The 15,256-nt window shown below is 64.8% G+C and overlaps 1 protein-coding gene across 1 annotated transcript in view; it reads left to right on the forward strand.

Moving 5' to 3' along the window:
• Positions 1 to 15,256, forward strand: part of SNCA (synuclein alpha) — a 69,287-nt gene that overhangs the window by 24,078 nt on the left and 29,953 nt on the right. Inside the window, exons 4-5 of the mRNA XM_048510197.1 lie at positions 9,044 to 9,065; positions 9,529 to 9,674. Of these exons, the coding sequence (XP_048366154.1) occupies positions 9,044 to 9,065; positions 9,529 to 9,674 (168 nt within the window). The remainder of the gene's footprint in view (positions 1 to 9,043; positions 9,066 to 9,528; positions 9,675 to 15,256) is intronic.

The following is a 15,256-nucleotide window of genomic DNA, read 5'->3' on the forward strand; positions in this document are numbered from 1 at the left end:
GGGGGTGGGGGGGGGGGGGGGTGGGGGGGGGGGGGGGTGGGGGGGGGGGGGGGTGGGGGGGGGGGGGGGTGGGGGGGGGGGGGGGTGGGGGGGGGGGGGGGTGGGGGGGGGGGGGGGTGGGGGGGGGGGGGGGTGGGGGGGGGGGGGGGTGGGGGGGGGGGGGGGTGGGGGGGGGGGGGGGTGGGGGGGGGGGGGGGTGGGGGGGGGGGGGGGTGGGGGGGGGGGGGGGTGGGGGGGGGGGGGGGTGGGGGGGGGGGGGGGTGGGGGGGGGGGGGGGTGGGGGGGGGGGGGGGTGGGGGGGGGGGGGGGTGGGGGGGGGGGGGGGTGGGGGGGGGGGGGGGTGGGGGGGGGGGGGGGTGGGGGGGGGGGGGGGTGGGGGGGGGGGGGGGTGGGGGGGGGGGGGGGTGGGGGGGGGGGGGGGTGGGGGGGGGGGGGGGTGGGGGGGGGGGGGGGTGGGGGGGGGGGGGGGTGGGGGGGGGGGGGGGTGGGGGGGGGGGGGGGTGGGGGGGGGGGGGGGTGGGGGGGGGGGGGGGTGGGGGGGGGGGGGGGTGGGGGGGGGGGGGGGTGGGGGGGGGGGGGGGTGGGGGGGGGGGGGGGTGGGGGGGGGGGGGGGTGGGGGGGGGGGGGGGTGGGGGGGGGGGGGGGTGGGGGGGGGGGGGGGTGGGGGGGGGGGGGGGTGGGGGGGGGGGGGGGTGGGGGGGGGGGGGGGTGGGGGGGGGGGGGGGTGGGGGGGGGGGGGGGTGGGGGGGGGGGGGGGTGGGGGGGGGGGGGGGTGGGGGGGGGGGGGGGTGGGGGGGGGGGGGGGTGGGGGGGGGGGGGGGTGGGGGGGGGGGGGGGTGGGGGGGGGGGGGGGTGGGGGGGGGGGGGGGTGGGGGGGGGGGGGGGTGGGGGGGGGGGGGGGTGGGGGGGGGGGGGGGTGGGGGGGGGGGGGGGTGGGGGGGGGGGGGGGTGGGGGGGGGGGGGGGTGGGGGGGGGGGGGGGTGGGGGGGGGGGGGGGTGGGGGGGGGGGGGGGTGGGGGGGGGGGGGGGTGGGGGGGGGGGGGGGTGGGGGGGGGGGGGGGTGGGGGGGGGGGGGGGTGGGGGGGGGGGGGGGTGGGGGGGGGGGGGGGTGGGGGGGGGGGGGGGTGGGGGGGGGGGGGGGTGGGGGGGGGGGGGGGTGGGGGGGGGGGGGGGTGGGGGGGGGGGGGGGTGGGGGGGGGGGGGGGTGGGGGGGGGGGGGGGTGGGGGGGGGGGGGGGTGGGGGGGGGGGGGGGTGGGGGGGGGGGGGGGTGGGGGGGGGGGGGGGTGGGGGGGGGGGGGGGTGGGGGGGGGGGGGGGTGGGGGGGGGGGGGGGTGGGGGGGGGGGGGGGTGGGGGGGGGGGGGGGTGGGGGGGGGGGGGGGTGGGGGGGGGGGGGGGTGGGGGGGGGGGGGGGTGGGGGGGGGGGGGGGTGGGGGGGGGGGGGGGTGGGGGGGGGGGGGGGTGGGGGGGGGGGGGGGTGGGGGGGGGGGGGGGTGGGGGGGGGGGGGGGTGGGGGGGGGGGGGGGTGGGGGGGGGGGGGGGTGGGGGGGGGGGGGGGTGGGGGGGGGGGGGGGTGGGGGGGGGGGGGGGTGGGGGGGGGGGGGGGTGGGGGGGGGGGGGGGTGGGGGGGGGGGGGGGTGGGGGGGGGGGGGGGTGGGGGGGGGGGGGGGTGGGGGGGGGGGGGGGTGGGGGGGGGGGGGGGTGGGGGGGGGGGGGGGTGGGGGGGGGGGGGGGTGGGGGGGGGGGGGGGTGGGGGGGGGGGGGGGTGGGGGGGGGGGGGGGTGGGGGGGGGGGGGGGTGGGGGGGGGGGGGGGTGGGGGGGGGGGGGGGTGGGGGGGGGGGGGGGTGGGGGGGGGGGGGGGTGGGGGGGGGGGGGGGTGGGGGGGGGGGGGGGTGGGGGGGGGGGGGGGTGGGGGGGGGGGGGGGTGGGGGGGGGGGGGGGTGGGGGGGGGGGGGGGTGGGGGGGGGGGGGGGTGGGGGGGGGGGGGGGTGGGGGGGGGGGGGGGTGGGGGGGGGGGGGGGTGGGGGGGGGGGGGGGTGGGGGGGGGGGGGGGTGGGGGGGGGGGGGGGTGGGGGGGGGGGGGGGTGGGGGGGGGGGGGGGTGGGGGGGGGGGGGGGTGGGGGGGGGGGGGGGTGGGGGGGGGGGGGGGTGGGGGGGGGGGGGGGTGGGGGGGGGGGGGGGTGGGGGGGGGGGGGGGTGGGGGGGGGGGGGGGTGGGGGGGGGGGGGGGTGGGGGGGGGGGGGGGTGGGGGGGGGGGGGGGTGGGGGGGGGGGGGGGTGGGGGGGGGGGGGGGTGGGGGGGGGGGGGGGTGGGGGGGGGGGGGGGTGGGGGGGGGGGGGGGTGGGGGGGGGGGGGGGTGGGGGGGGGGGGGGGTGGGGGGGGGGGGGGGTGGGGGGGGGGGGGGGTGGGGGGGGGGGGGGGTGGGGGGGGGGGGGGGTGGGGGGGGGGGGGGGTGGGGGGGGGGGGGGGTGGGGGGGGGGGGGGGTGGGGGGGGGGGGGGGTGGGGGGGGGGGGGGGTGGGGGGGGGGGGGGGTGGGGGGGGGGGGGGGTGGGGGGGGGGGGGGGTGGGGGGGGGGGGGGGTGGGGGGGGGGGGGGGTGGGGGGGGGGGGGGGTGGGGGGGGGGGGGGGTGGGGGGGGGGGGGGGTGGGGGGGGGGGGGGGTGGGGGGGGGGGGGGGTGGGGGGGGGGGGGGGTGGGGGGGGGGGGGGGTGGGGGGGGGGGGGGGTGGGGGGGGGGGGGGGTGGGGGGGGGGGGGGGTGGGGGGGGGGGGGGGTGGGGGGGGGGGGGGGTGGGGGGGGGGGGGGGTGGGGGGGGGGGGGGGTGGGGGGGGGGGGGGGTGGGGGGGGGGGGGGGTGGGGGGGGGGGGGGGTGGGGGGGGGGGGGGGTGGGGGGGGGGGGGGGTGGGGGGGGGGGGGGGTGGGGGGGGGGGGGGGTGGGGGGGGGGGGGGGTGGGGGGGGGGGGGGGTGGGGGGGGGGGGGGGTGGGGGGGGGGGGGGGTGGGGGGGGGGGGGGGTGGGGGGGGGGGGGGGTGGGGGGGGGGGGGGGTGGGGGGGGGGGGGGGTGGGGGGGGGGGGGGGTGGGGGGGGGGGGGGGTGGGGGGGGGGGGGGGTGGGGGGGGGGGGGGGTGGGGGGGGGGGGGGGTGGGGGGGGGGGGGGGTGGGGGGGGGGGGGGGTGGGGGGGGGGGGGGGTGGGGGGGGGGGGGGGTGGGGGGGGGGGGGGGTGGGGGGGGGGGGGGGTGGGGGGGGGGGGGGGTGGGGGGGGGGGGGGGTGGGGGGGGGGGGGGGTGGGGGGGGGGGGGGGTGGGGGGGGGGGGGGGTGGGGGGGGGGGGGGGTGGGGGGGGGGGGGGGTGGGGGGGGGGGGGGGTGGGGGGGGGGGGGGGTGGGGGGGGGGGGGGGTGGGGGGGGGGGGGGGTGGGGGGGGGGGGGGGTGGGGGGGGGGGGGGGTGGGGGGGGGGGGGGGTGGGGGGGGGGGGGGGTGGGGGGGGGGGGGGGTGGGGGGGGGGGGGGGTGGGGGGGGGGGGGGGTGGGGGGGGGGGGGGGTGGGGGGGGGGGGGGGTGGGGGGGGGGGGGGGTGGGGGGGGGGGGGGGTGGGGGGGGGGGGGGGTGGGGGGGGGGGGGGGTGGGGGGGGGGGGGGGTGGGGGGGGGGGGGGGTGGGGGGGGGGGGGGGTGGGGGGGGGGGGGGGTGGGGGGGGGGGGGGGTGGGGGGGGGGGGGGGTGGGGGGGGGGGGGGGTGGGGGGGGGGGGGGGTGGGGGGGGGGGGGGGTGGGGGGGGGGGGGGGTGGGGGGGGGGGGGGGTGGGGGGGGGGGGGGGTGGGGGGGGGGGGGGGTGGGGGGGGGGGGGGGTGGGGGGGGGGGGGGGTGGGGGGGGGGGGGGGTGGGGGGGGGGGGGGGTGGGGGGGGGGGGGGGTGGGGGGGGGGGGGGGTGGGGGGGGGGGGGGGTGGGGGGGGGGGGGGGTGGGGGGGGGGGGGGGTGGGGGGGGGGGGGGGTGGGGGGGGGGGGGGGTGGGGGGGGGGGGGGGTGGGGGGGGGGGGGGGTGGGGGGGGGGGGGGGTGGGGGGGGGGGGGGGTGGGGGGGGGGGGGGGTGGGGGGGGGGGGGGGTGGGGGGGGGGGGGGGTGGGGGGGGGGGGGGGTGGGGGGGGGGGGGGGTGGGGGGGGGGGGGGGTGGGGGGGGGGGGGGGTGGGGGGGGGGGGGGGTGGGGGGGGGGGGGGGTGGGGGGGGGGGGGGGTGGGGGGGGGGGGGGGTGGGGGGGGGGGGGGGTGGGGGGGGGGGGGGGTGGGGGGGGGGGGGGGTGGGGGGGGGGGGGGGTGGGGGGGGGGGGGGGTGGGGGGGGGGGGGGGTGGGGGGGGGGGGGGGTGGGGGGGGGGGGGGGTGGGGGGGGGGGGGGGTGGGGGGGGGGGGGGGTGGGGGGGGGGGGGGGTGGGGGGGGGGGGGGGTGGGGGGGGGGGGGGGTGGGGGGGGGGGGGGGTGGGGGGGGGGGGGGGTGGGGGGGGGGGGGGGTGGGGGGGGGGGGGGGTGGGGGGGGGGGGGGGTGGGGGGGGGGGGGGGTGGGGGGGGGGGGGGGTGGGGGGGGGGGGGGGTGGGGGGGGGGGGGGGTGGGGGGGGGGGGGGGTGGGGGGGGGGGGGGGTGGGGGGGGGGGGGGGTGGGGGGGGGGGGGGGTGGGGGGGGGGGGGGGTGGGGGGGGGGGGGGGTGGGGGGGGGGGGGGGTGGGGGGGGGGGGGGGTGGGGGGGGGGGGGGGTGGGGGGGGGGGGGGGTGGGGGGGGGGGGGGGTGGGGGGGGGGGGGGGTGGGGGGGGGGGGGGGTGGGGGGGGGGGGGGGTGGGGGGGGGGGGGGGTGGGGGGGGGGGGGGGTGGGGGGGGGGGGGGGTGGGGGGGGGGGGGGGTGGGGGGGGGGGGGGGTGGGGGGGGGGGGGGGTGGGGGGGGGGGGGGGTGGGGGGGGGGGGGGGTGGGGGGGGGGGGGGGTGGGGGGGGGGGGGGGTGGGGGGGGGGGGGGGTGGGGGGGGGGGGGGGTGGGGGGGGGGGGGGGTGGGGGGGGGGGGGGGTGGGGGGGGGGGGGGGTGGGGGGGGGGGGGGGTGGGGGGGGGGGGGGGTGGGGGGGGGGGGGGGTGGGGGGGGGGGGGGGTGGGGGGGGGGGGGGGTGGGGGGGGGGGGGGGTGGGGGGGGGGGGGGGTGGGGGGGGGGGGGGGTGGGGGGGGGGGGGGGTGGGGGGGGGGGGGGGTGGGGGGGGGGGGGGGTGGGGGGGGGGGGGGGTGGGGGGGGGGGGGGGTGGGGGGGGGGGGGGGTGGGGGGGGGGGGGGGTGGGGGGGGGGGGGGGTGGGGGGGGGGGGGGGTGGGGGGGGGGGGGGGTGGGGGGGGGGGGGGGTGGGGGGGGGGGGGGGTGGGGGGGGGGGGGGGTGGGGGGGGGGGGGGGTGGGGGGGGGGGGGGGTGGGGGGGGGGGGGGGTGGGGGGGGGGGGGGGTGGGGGGGGGGGGGGGTGGGGGGGGGGGGGGGTGGGGGGGGGGGGGGGTGGGGGGGGGGGGGGGTGGGGGGGGGGGGGGGTGGGGGGGGGGGGGGGTGGGGGGGGGGGGGGGTGGGGGGGGGGGGGGGTGGGGGGGGGGGGGGGTGGGGGGGGGGGGGGGTGGGGGGGGGGGGGGGTGGGGGGGGGGGGGGGTGGGGGGGGGGGGGGGTGGGGGGGGGGGGGGGTGGGGGGGGGGGGGGGTGGGGGGGGGGGGGGGTGGGGGGGGGGGGGGGTGGGGGGGGGGGGGGGTGGGGGGGGGGGGGGGTGGGGGGGGGGGGGGGTGGGGGGGGGGGGGGGGGGGGGGGGGGGGGGGTGGGGGGGGGGGGGGGTGGGGGGGGGGGGGGGTGGGGGGGGGGGGGGGTGGGGGGGGGGGGGGGTGGGGGGGGGGGGGGGTGGGGGTGAGGTTCCAGAGGAAACCTTACTTCCCAGTTTACTGAGACACCACGGCCCCACAATTCAAGAAGGATACTGACAAGCTAGAATGGGTCCAGAGGAGGGAGACTAAAATGGTAAAAGGTCTGGAATCCATGCCCTATGAGGAAGCAAGGTATGTTTAGTTTGGAGAAGAGAAGGTTGAGCAGTGACAAGACAGCCCTGGTTCAATATTTTAAGGGATGTCCTGTGGAAGAATGGAGCAAGCTTGTTTTCTGCGGCTCCAGAGACTAGAGCAGTGGTGGCGAACCTTTGGCACTCCAGATGTTATGGGGGGGGGGGGGGGGGGGGGCCCCGGGGGGGGGGGGGGGGCCGCGCGCCGGGGGGGGGGGGGGGGGGGGGGGGGGGGGAGGGGGGGGGGGGGGGGGGGGGGAGGGGGGGGGGAACCTTTGGCACTCCAGATGTTATGGACTACAATTCCCATCAGTCCCTGCCAGCATGGCCAATTGGCCATGCTGGCAGGGGCTGATGGGAATTGTAGTCCATAACATCTGGAGTGCCAAAGATTCGCCACCACGGGACTATAGTATGATGCTGGCAGGGGATGATGGTAACTGTAGTCCATAACATCTGGAAGCTGCGAGTTTGACACCTATTTGCATTGAGTGAAAACCATATAAATTTTATTTGGTGTAGGACTAATCGGTCCTTAGTCATAAATTTACTTCGGCTACAAATATGACTAGAAAAGGTGTTTAAGGACAGAACTTCATAAGATTCTTCAGTGAGCTCTACTCTTTCAAAATATGGGGACTAGACTGCCTCTTCATATCCCCTGTTTCCTTACAGCTATAGCTGCCAATAAAGCACAGTAGCAGTGTTACTTCCAGAGTTGGTCATCTTGTCATGGCCCACCCATGCTGAGGTAAGGTAAGGGGTAGGGAAAGGTAGGTAGGAGCCTATTATCTGGCCACAGCCCACCCATCCTGAGGAAAAGGAGGAGGGAAGGGGAGAGGGCCGATCATCTGGCCATGACCCACCTACTCTCCCTCGAGGAGGGCCCCCAGCTCTGTTCGTGGCCCACCCACCCTGGCAAATAACAAAGACAAACAGGTCTCATTGCTTATGAAAGAAAAAGCCTCGCTCTATCCAACTCACTGGGGAGAACTAAGGTAGATTTCCCTAGGAAGTTGTGAGGTAATCCACAGAAATGTTTCCACTCAGCAGAGAGAGGGGGGGGGGGCAAGCCCTGCCTATCACTAGAAATACAAGCAGCTCTTTGGCCCCTTCTGCACTTGCAGAATAATGCACTTTCAATTCTCTTTCAGAATTTTTTGCAAGTGGATTTGTCTATTCCGCACAGTAAGGTAGTTGGGGCTGAGAGAGTTCTGAGAGAACTGTGACCAACCCAAGGTCACCCAGAAGGATTCATGTGGAGGAGTGGGGAACCAAACCCAGTTCTCCAGTTTAGGGTCTGCCATTTGTAATCGCTGCACCACACTGTCTTTCATGATGATGTGCTGTTCATGAAAAATGCATACATGCCCTTAGAAGGTAGAGGACAAGGCTCAGTGAAGCATGCCCTCTATGCTCCAGTTTTATGCATGGGTAATTATTCAGAGGATGAGAAACTCAGCTTGGGTGATCCACCTGCTTCTCTGCAGATGCCCCCAGCCAGCTCTTGCTCCTTTTCCAAGTTCCTCAGACCCTGTTTTCAAGGCCTGTGGGGCCGATATTTATTCTTGGTAAAAGAGTCGGCAGGTGGCTTGCATGCTGTAAACTCATGAGTATCAGTTACTGACATTTGTTTTCACAGATTCCTTCAGCAGAGTAAAGGTGAGGTCACGGATTAGCTCTATTCTGTCTTGGCGACAGAGTATTCACACTGACATGACAGTTTGAAGGAAGGGGAGAAAGGTTATCAAGAATTCTTTTCTTGTGTTGTGCTGAACTGATTCAAAATACTAGACTATAGTTTGGAACTCTGTGACTGATTCTTATATGTGCTTGCAACAGTGGTGGGATCTAAAAATTTTAGTAACAGGTTCCCATGGTGGTGGGAGTCAAACTGTGGCGTAGCGCCAGTGGGGCTGGGCGGGGCATGATGGGGGCATGGCCAGGCATTCCAGGGGCGGAACATTCCTGGGCAGGGCTGTGGCAAGGACACAGCCACTGCGCCGGACCTTGGGCGGGAAACAAATGCACGCAGGCCAAAGCTGCCATGCACGCCGGTGCACCTCCTGCTAGACTGCTTCAAGTTCTGCGCGCTACTGCTGAGAGGAGGGCATAACTAAGGCAAAAATCATGTGGCAAAATCACCAATTAGTAACCCCCTCTCGGCACACACAAATAATTAGTAACCTGCTCTCGGGAACCTGTGAGAACCTGCTGGATCCCACCTCTGGCTTGCAAGCTCTGTCCTCTGTTTATCTTCTCAGACAGTGTGAATCAGTTAATTTATTTAGGGTAAGCCCTCCTTTGTCATTAAACTGATCCAGCCAACATTTACACTGGCCTTCCAAGCAGTGGAAGCATTACTCTATTCCAAGCATTACTCTATATAATAGAGCAAGGAGACGGCGTTAGATACTAGGTGGTTCCTTTGAGACTTTTGCCTGAGGTGAAACTAGGCCTTATTCCTGATGGTTGTGGGAGATGTTCCACACTCTGCTGCTTCTGCTGCCCGCCTGCCGGCAGCTGGTTAACTGGATGATGGGAAGAAAATGGCTGGTGAAGTGGGAGGGCTCAGTGCCCCCACTGTGTTGGTAGGTACAACTTCCTGTGCAACCAGAACGGACTTCATTTTTTCAGGTGACACTCTAGCATCTGCCTCAGACTCTGTGGTTAAAACATGGAGTTTTGGGTGAATAGTAGAGTGTCCCCCCCAATACAATTACATCTCTTCTGGGTTGCACTGGAAATGTCATCATTAAGAACATAAGAACATAAAAGCCAGCTGGATCAGACCAGAGTCCATCTAGTCCAGCTCTCTGCTACTCGCAGTGGCCCACCAGGTGCCATTGGGAGCTCACATGCAGGATGCGGCTGTTGCTCCCGAGCACCTGGTCTGTTAAAGCATTTGCAATTTCAGATCAAAGAGGATCAAGATTGGTAGCCATAAATCGACTTCTCCTCCATAAATCTGTCCAAGCCCCTTTTAAAGCTATCCAGGTTAGTGGCATCACCACCTCCGGTGGCAGCATATTCCAAACACCAATCACACGTGTGAAGAAGTGTTTCCTTTTATTAGTCCTAATTCTTGCTAACCCTTCCCCATCTCCTTCTGGTTGCCAGGTGAAGCCCTAGACCTTCCTTCTAGTACTCTCAGAAAGACTTCTTTATTTCCCCTGAAGTGGGTGGATCCATGCTTTACCCATTTGGCATGCAGAAGGTCTCAGTTTCTAGTGGCATTTCATCCTGACCAATGGGGATTGGACTGCTGGTTGCCATTTCCCCACCAAGTCATTGGAGAATGTAGCACAAGGCCTGGAGGCTGTTGGTGAAGTTTTCGTGTGATTTAATGAAGATCCCTGAAGGGAGACTCACTTGAGGGATTCTCAGTTTCACATCCTAAAGAAAATTTGGCACATTTACCTTCAAAACTCATACTGGACAAATAATGTGTTATTTATCTTCTACCTTTTGTTTTTTAACAGTGGCCGAGAAAACTAAAGAACAGGTATCAAATGTCGGGGGAGCTGTGGTGACTGGAGTGACAGCGGTAGCGCAGAAAACGGTGGAAGGTGCCGGAAATATTGCAGCAGCCACTGGCTTTGTCAAGAAAGACCAGATGGGCAAACAGGTTGGTTTAGCGGCCGTTTCTTTTTAAGATCAGTTGCATATCGCATGGTGTGTGCCTTTAAAAAAACTGTCAAGGCAGTTCTTAGATATTTTTCACCATCTTGGTTAGTATGGTAGTTCCCTTCAGGATTGATCTTGGTAATGTTCGTAATTGCTTTTGAATCTGTAGTTGTTTCATTGTATTGTTAGCTGAATGTGAATGTGGAGAGGCACCACAAAAATTAATTTAAATTAATCTTGACAGTTGCTGTTTTGAGTGCTTTCTCTCAACACATATCCATTTCTTTATGGTTTAAGTTAGGGCTCTCCTACATGGTGCCATGGGCATCATGGCATCCGCTGACATTTTTCTGGCCTCAACTAAGTGCTTTTAGAACAGTGATGGCGAACCTATGGCACGGGTGCCAGAGGTGGCACTCGGAGTCCTCTCTGTGGGCACGCGCACACAGAGTTGGTCATGTGGGGGGCGGAAAATCACACACACACACACACACACACACACACACACACATCTAGGCTGGCCTGGGCCACTGAGCATGATGTGCACGCACCATGGTGAGCAGGGAGGACTCGGCTGGTGGGCCTGGTGCCTGTGCTCCGGGTTGCTGCTGCCCGGGGGGGGGGGGTTAGAGGAGGCAGAGATGCTAGAGAGGCGCAGAGCGATGCGCACGGGACTTGCTTGAGGCTACAGCAGGCTGGCCCCTGCTCGAGCGGGTGGGGCAGAGGAAGAGGGAGCCAAACGTTTTTTTCTAAACTAGAACCTCAGCATTCAGGTTAAATTGCCGGGTTGGCACTTTGCAATAAATATGTGGGGTTTGGGTTGCAATTTGGGCACTCAGTCTCAAAAAGGTTCGCCATCACTGTTTTAGAAAATAGGCAGGGCCAGGTGGGACTTTTGTCCAGCCAGTCTTTGGCTCAGCTTTGCAGATTTTTAAAATGTTTGCTTTGGCAGCAGCTACCACCACAGCTCAGATATCTTCACTGTGTGCCTGAAGGTAACCGGTGGCAGCCATTTTGTGGCTAGCTACACCTCCTATGGCAGCCATTTTGACGGCCATTTTGTGGCTGCACTCACCATTCTGTCAGAATTCCGCAGGTGCCTGCAAGCTCAGAAAGGTTGGGACCCCTAGTTCAGATAAATACAGTTCATTGTTAGATATTAACCCCCTGTACATGGTCTCACCTGACCTCTCATCATTTGCTGTCAATTTGCAGCAGTACATAGCGCTGTGATGTTACTTTTCATATTTTTGACAGAATGTTATAAACCAGAGGAGGTTACTTGGGATGTCCCTCATAAAGTCTATTTAAGAAAATATACGTTCTGTCATGTTGTGCCGTATTTTAAAAGCCTGTGTGTTGTCAAGTGACTTCCCTCCAGAAATGTTGGAGAGTGCTTCCATGTAATGTTCATACCTTAAAAGAAAAGCACGTATTGATTAAGGCATAAAAGAAGCACTACTTTCTTGGTTTCAGTTCTGTTTATAGTGGTGTTTTCAAGCATCACAACTAGCAAATGGTTGGGGATTTGGGAACAGGGTAGAAGACTGTTAAGAACAAAGCCATTATATTTACTTTACTCCTGGGTATCCTCTCTGTCAAATTCAGAACTGCAGTTTTAGTCATTCTTCTTGAATTATTCTCTGTGAAAAAATGAACCTATAAAGTGATTTTAAAGTGTGGGAATACACCAGGTAGTTTTCAGATTGCTCCCATACTATGACCTTTTTGAAGCCGTTTAACTCCCTTGCATGTGGCAGATCCACAATCATATATTTTTTTCAATCTGAAAAGCAGTCACCGAGAAGGAGGCTTGGATTGGGGCCACAGTACAAGCTTAACCCTATTCCTGAGACCAGTAGACACAGCCTCTTGAGAGTACCAGAGTGAGATCAGGGTTAGAATGGTGGGCTACCCAGGGAGACCTGGGTTCAAATTTTCATCTGGTCATGAAGCTCAGTGGGCAACCTTGAGACAATCACCCTTGTCTCAGTCAAGCTTAGCCCGTAAGTTCATTGTCAAGATAGAGATGAAGAGTAAAGACATGTTTATGTCATTCTAATCTCCTTGGAGGAACAGAAGTATACAAGATAGTGTGGCCCCCCCACCAAGAAAAAAACCCCTCAGAGCCACTGTTATGCATGGTTGGGGGGAAATACAGGTTCTATAGGGGGATAATACAAATTAGAAGGGGAGATTTCTATTGAGAAGGTGAATCCCCTTACCTTGAAGTTCAGCCACAATAGATACCTCACAATAAATACCTTACATGCAGAATAATGCATTTTCAAACCACTTTCACAACTGTTTGCAAGTGGATTTTGCTATTCTGCACAGCTGCAAAGAGCATTGAAAGCAGTTTGAAAGTGCATTATTCTGCATGTGCGGAAGGAGCCTCAGAGAGAGTAAGAAGGCTGCTTTTTTGCCATTAACATTTGTATTGGGAAATGATGGGTCTTGCAAACAATGTATAATTTGACCCTCACCATGGTAGAAAATTTGCATCTATGCTATGCATTTCACAGTTGATTTGAAAACTCTGACAACTAAACAGTCTTTTATAAGCAAGGGATTTTTTTGGTATGCAATTTATCCCACCCTTACTCCAAGCATGGTTTGTTTAGTGAAGGGCCTGTGACTCAGAGCATCTGCTGTGAGGATCAGGTAGGACACCTTTTGCTGAGACCCTGGGCAGTCATTGGCAGTTAGAGTGGATGATAGTCACCTTGGGGAAAGTATCTGCTTGGAATTCAGAAGGTCCCAGGTTCTTTCCCCAGCCTTTCCAGTTAAAAATAGGTAGTTGGAATTATGAAACACCTCAGCATGAGCCACTAGAAAGCTATTCGGAGTAGATAACACTGACTTTGGCCCCTTCCGCACATGCAAAATAATGCACTTTCAATCCACTTTCAGTGTACTTTGCAGCTGGATTTTACTGTGCAGAATAGCAAAACCCACTTGCAAACAATTGTGAAAGTGGATTGAAAGTGCTTTATTCTGCAAGTGCGGAAGGGGCCTTAGATAGACCAGTGTACTGATCCAGTATAAGACATATATGTACAACAGTGATCTAACTCTGTATAAAGAAGCTTCATCTACTGATTTCAGTCATCATATCTGTTGACAAAGGTTCTCTAAAGGAAACTAAAAACATTAGAAGGGCCCTGCTAGATCAGTACAGTGGTCCATCCAGTACAGCCTCCTGCCCCACACAGTGGCCAACCAGTGCTTTAGTTATTTCTGGATTTGGGGCATTACGGCTACTGGTTGGCCACTGTGTGGGACAGGAGGCTGTACTGGATGGATCACTGTACTGATCCAGCAGGGAAGCAGCTCTCCAGTATCCCAGGTGGAGGTATTTCGCATCATCTTCTACCTGATTCTTGAAGTTGGAGATGCTGGAGATTGGTTCTGGGACCTTCTGCATGCAAAGGAAACGCTCTACAGCTGAGCCATACTCTTCATTGATGTATTATCATTTGATGTACTTCCTCTTCATTGATGTATTATCACTTCATTGATGAATTATCATTTGAAGGACTTCTTGTTGAATGATTACACCAAACCGATGAAGTGAGTTAACAGCACAAAATGAAATCATCCACTTGTACGAATATGTAATGATAGTTAATTCTTTGCCGTTTAGTAGATTCTGGAGCACAGTATTTCTGTGGCCAGAGCACTCAACGCATCATTTAAAAGGGATTAGATCATCCTGCAGTATCTAAGGGCATATTTTGTAGAAGAGGTGAGAGGGGCTTAGATCACTGTGAAGACTGAATGCATTTCCAGGAACGGAGATATTTTTGCCTTAATAGGGCAGTTACTAGAAAAGTGACTCAAGTCATTGGAGGCTATTAATGACGTTAGTAGGTGAATGTTTTGTTCAACATCCTGAAAGTCACTATGTGTAAATGCAGTGACATTTGGACTTACAATATATTCTGTCAATCACTAGGGAAGTGGGCAGTGCTTATGTGTGCAAAGTTCTGAATGAAGTCCACTGAAATCTCTGGGCATGACTGACAAGAGTATTTTCTGTAAACATAAGGGGGGACATCTGGCTGTCCAGGTTAGTTAGAATTAATCGCTTGGGGACCCTTTAAAGTGGATGGCAGACTTCCATGCATTGCCATCCGTTTTTATCTGTTGATCTGGGACATTTTTACCCTGCCCTGACTTGAAAAAGCTCAGAGCTTTATGGTCCTTCCTTCCTGATTTTTATTGCCACAGCAGATGTGTGAATCAGAAACCAAGAACAGATTTTGTGTGTTATGCTGTGATTTAAATGGAACAGCCCCGAACATTTAACTTTTATGTATTTTTAAATGATTAACTATAAATAAAAGGCCAAGTGAGCTTCAGTGTGCCCAATGAGAGAAGCTGGGTTTTTTTCCACCTGTCAGGGTAAGGACTCAAGATTCATAACAGAGAAGCTGCGTGAGTAAAGGATTACAACTAGAGGAATTTAGGTGTCTTTGAGCCATTCACTTTCCCTTAGCTTAACCATCTCTTTGGGTTGTTGTAAGATCAAATGGATATTTGGGAAAGAGCTGCTTCTATTCAGTGGTGGGATCCAAAAATTTTAGTAACAGGTTCCCATGGTGGTGGGATTCAAACTAGCGTAGTGCCAATGGGGCTGGGTGGGGCACGACGGGGGCATGGGCGGCCATTCCAGGGGTGGGGCATTCCTGGGCGGGGCTGTGGCAAGGACACAGCCGCTGCGCCGGTCCTTGGGCGGGAAACGAATGCACGCAGGCACAGGCTGCCACGCATGCCGGTGCACCTCCTGCTAGACTGCTTCAAGTTCTGCTCGCTACTGCTGAGAGGAGAGGCATAACTAAGGCAAAAATCACGTGGCAAAATCACCAGTTAGTAACCCCTTCTTGGCACACAGGTTCCCATGGTGGTGGGATTCAAACTAGCGTAGTGCCAATGGAGCTCGGTGGGGCACGACGGGGGCGTGGGCGGCCATTTCAGGGGTGGGGCATTCCTGGGCGGGGCTGTGGCAAGGACACAGCCGCTGCGCCGGTCCTTGGGCGGGAAACGAATGCACGCAGGCACAGGCTGCCACGCACGCTGGTGCACCTCCTGCTAGACTGCTTCAAGTTCTGCTCGCTACTGCTGAGAGGAGGGGCGTAACTAAGGCAAAAATCACGTGGCAAAATCACCAATTAGTAACCCCTTCTCAGCACACAAAAATAATTAGTAACCTACTCTCGGGAACCTGTGAGAACCTGCTGGATCCCACCTCTGCTTCTATTGCTAGAAGAGTCCTTGCAACAGAAGTACCATTGTTAGTGAAACAGAGCATATGATCCAATAGCTCTGAGTGTTCTGGAGAAAGGAAGTACATTTTAAAATACAGGATCGCTGTGCCCCAATTATGCATGTTCAGCCCACCTTTAAGATCTGCGCAGCATTTTATTCGACAAACTAGCACATATTTTTAGGGCAAGCGATGTGAAGTGCATTCACAGGATCGAATGCATATTTAGCACTTTTTCTTTCCACCTCCTACGCAAGCTATGGGATGAGTTTTTCAAGTTGCCAGAATTCTCCCAAGATTTTGGTGCAGAATAT

The sequence above is a fragment of the Sphaerodactylus townsendi genome, linkage group LG10 (genome assembly GCF_021028975.2).
Source record: "Sphaerodactylus townsendi isolate TG3544 linkage group LG10, MPM_Stown_v2.3, whole genome shotgun sequence".
Taxonomy (NCBI): Eukaryota; Metazoa; Chordata; class Lepidosauria; order Squamata; family Sphaerodactylidae; genus Sphaerodactylus; species Sphaerodactylus townsendi.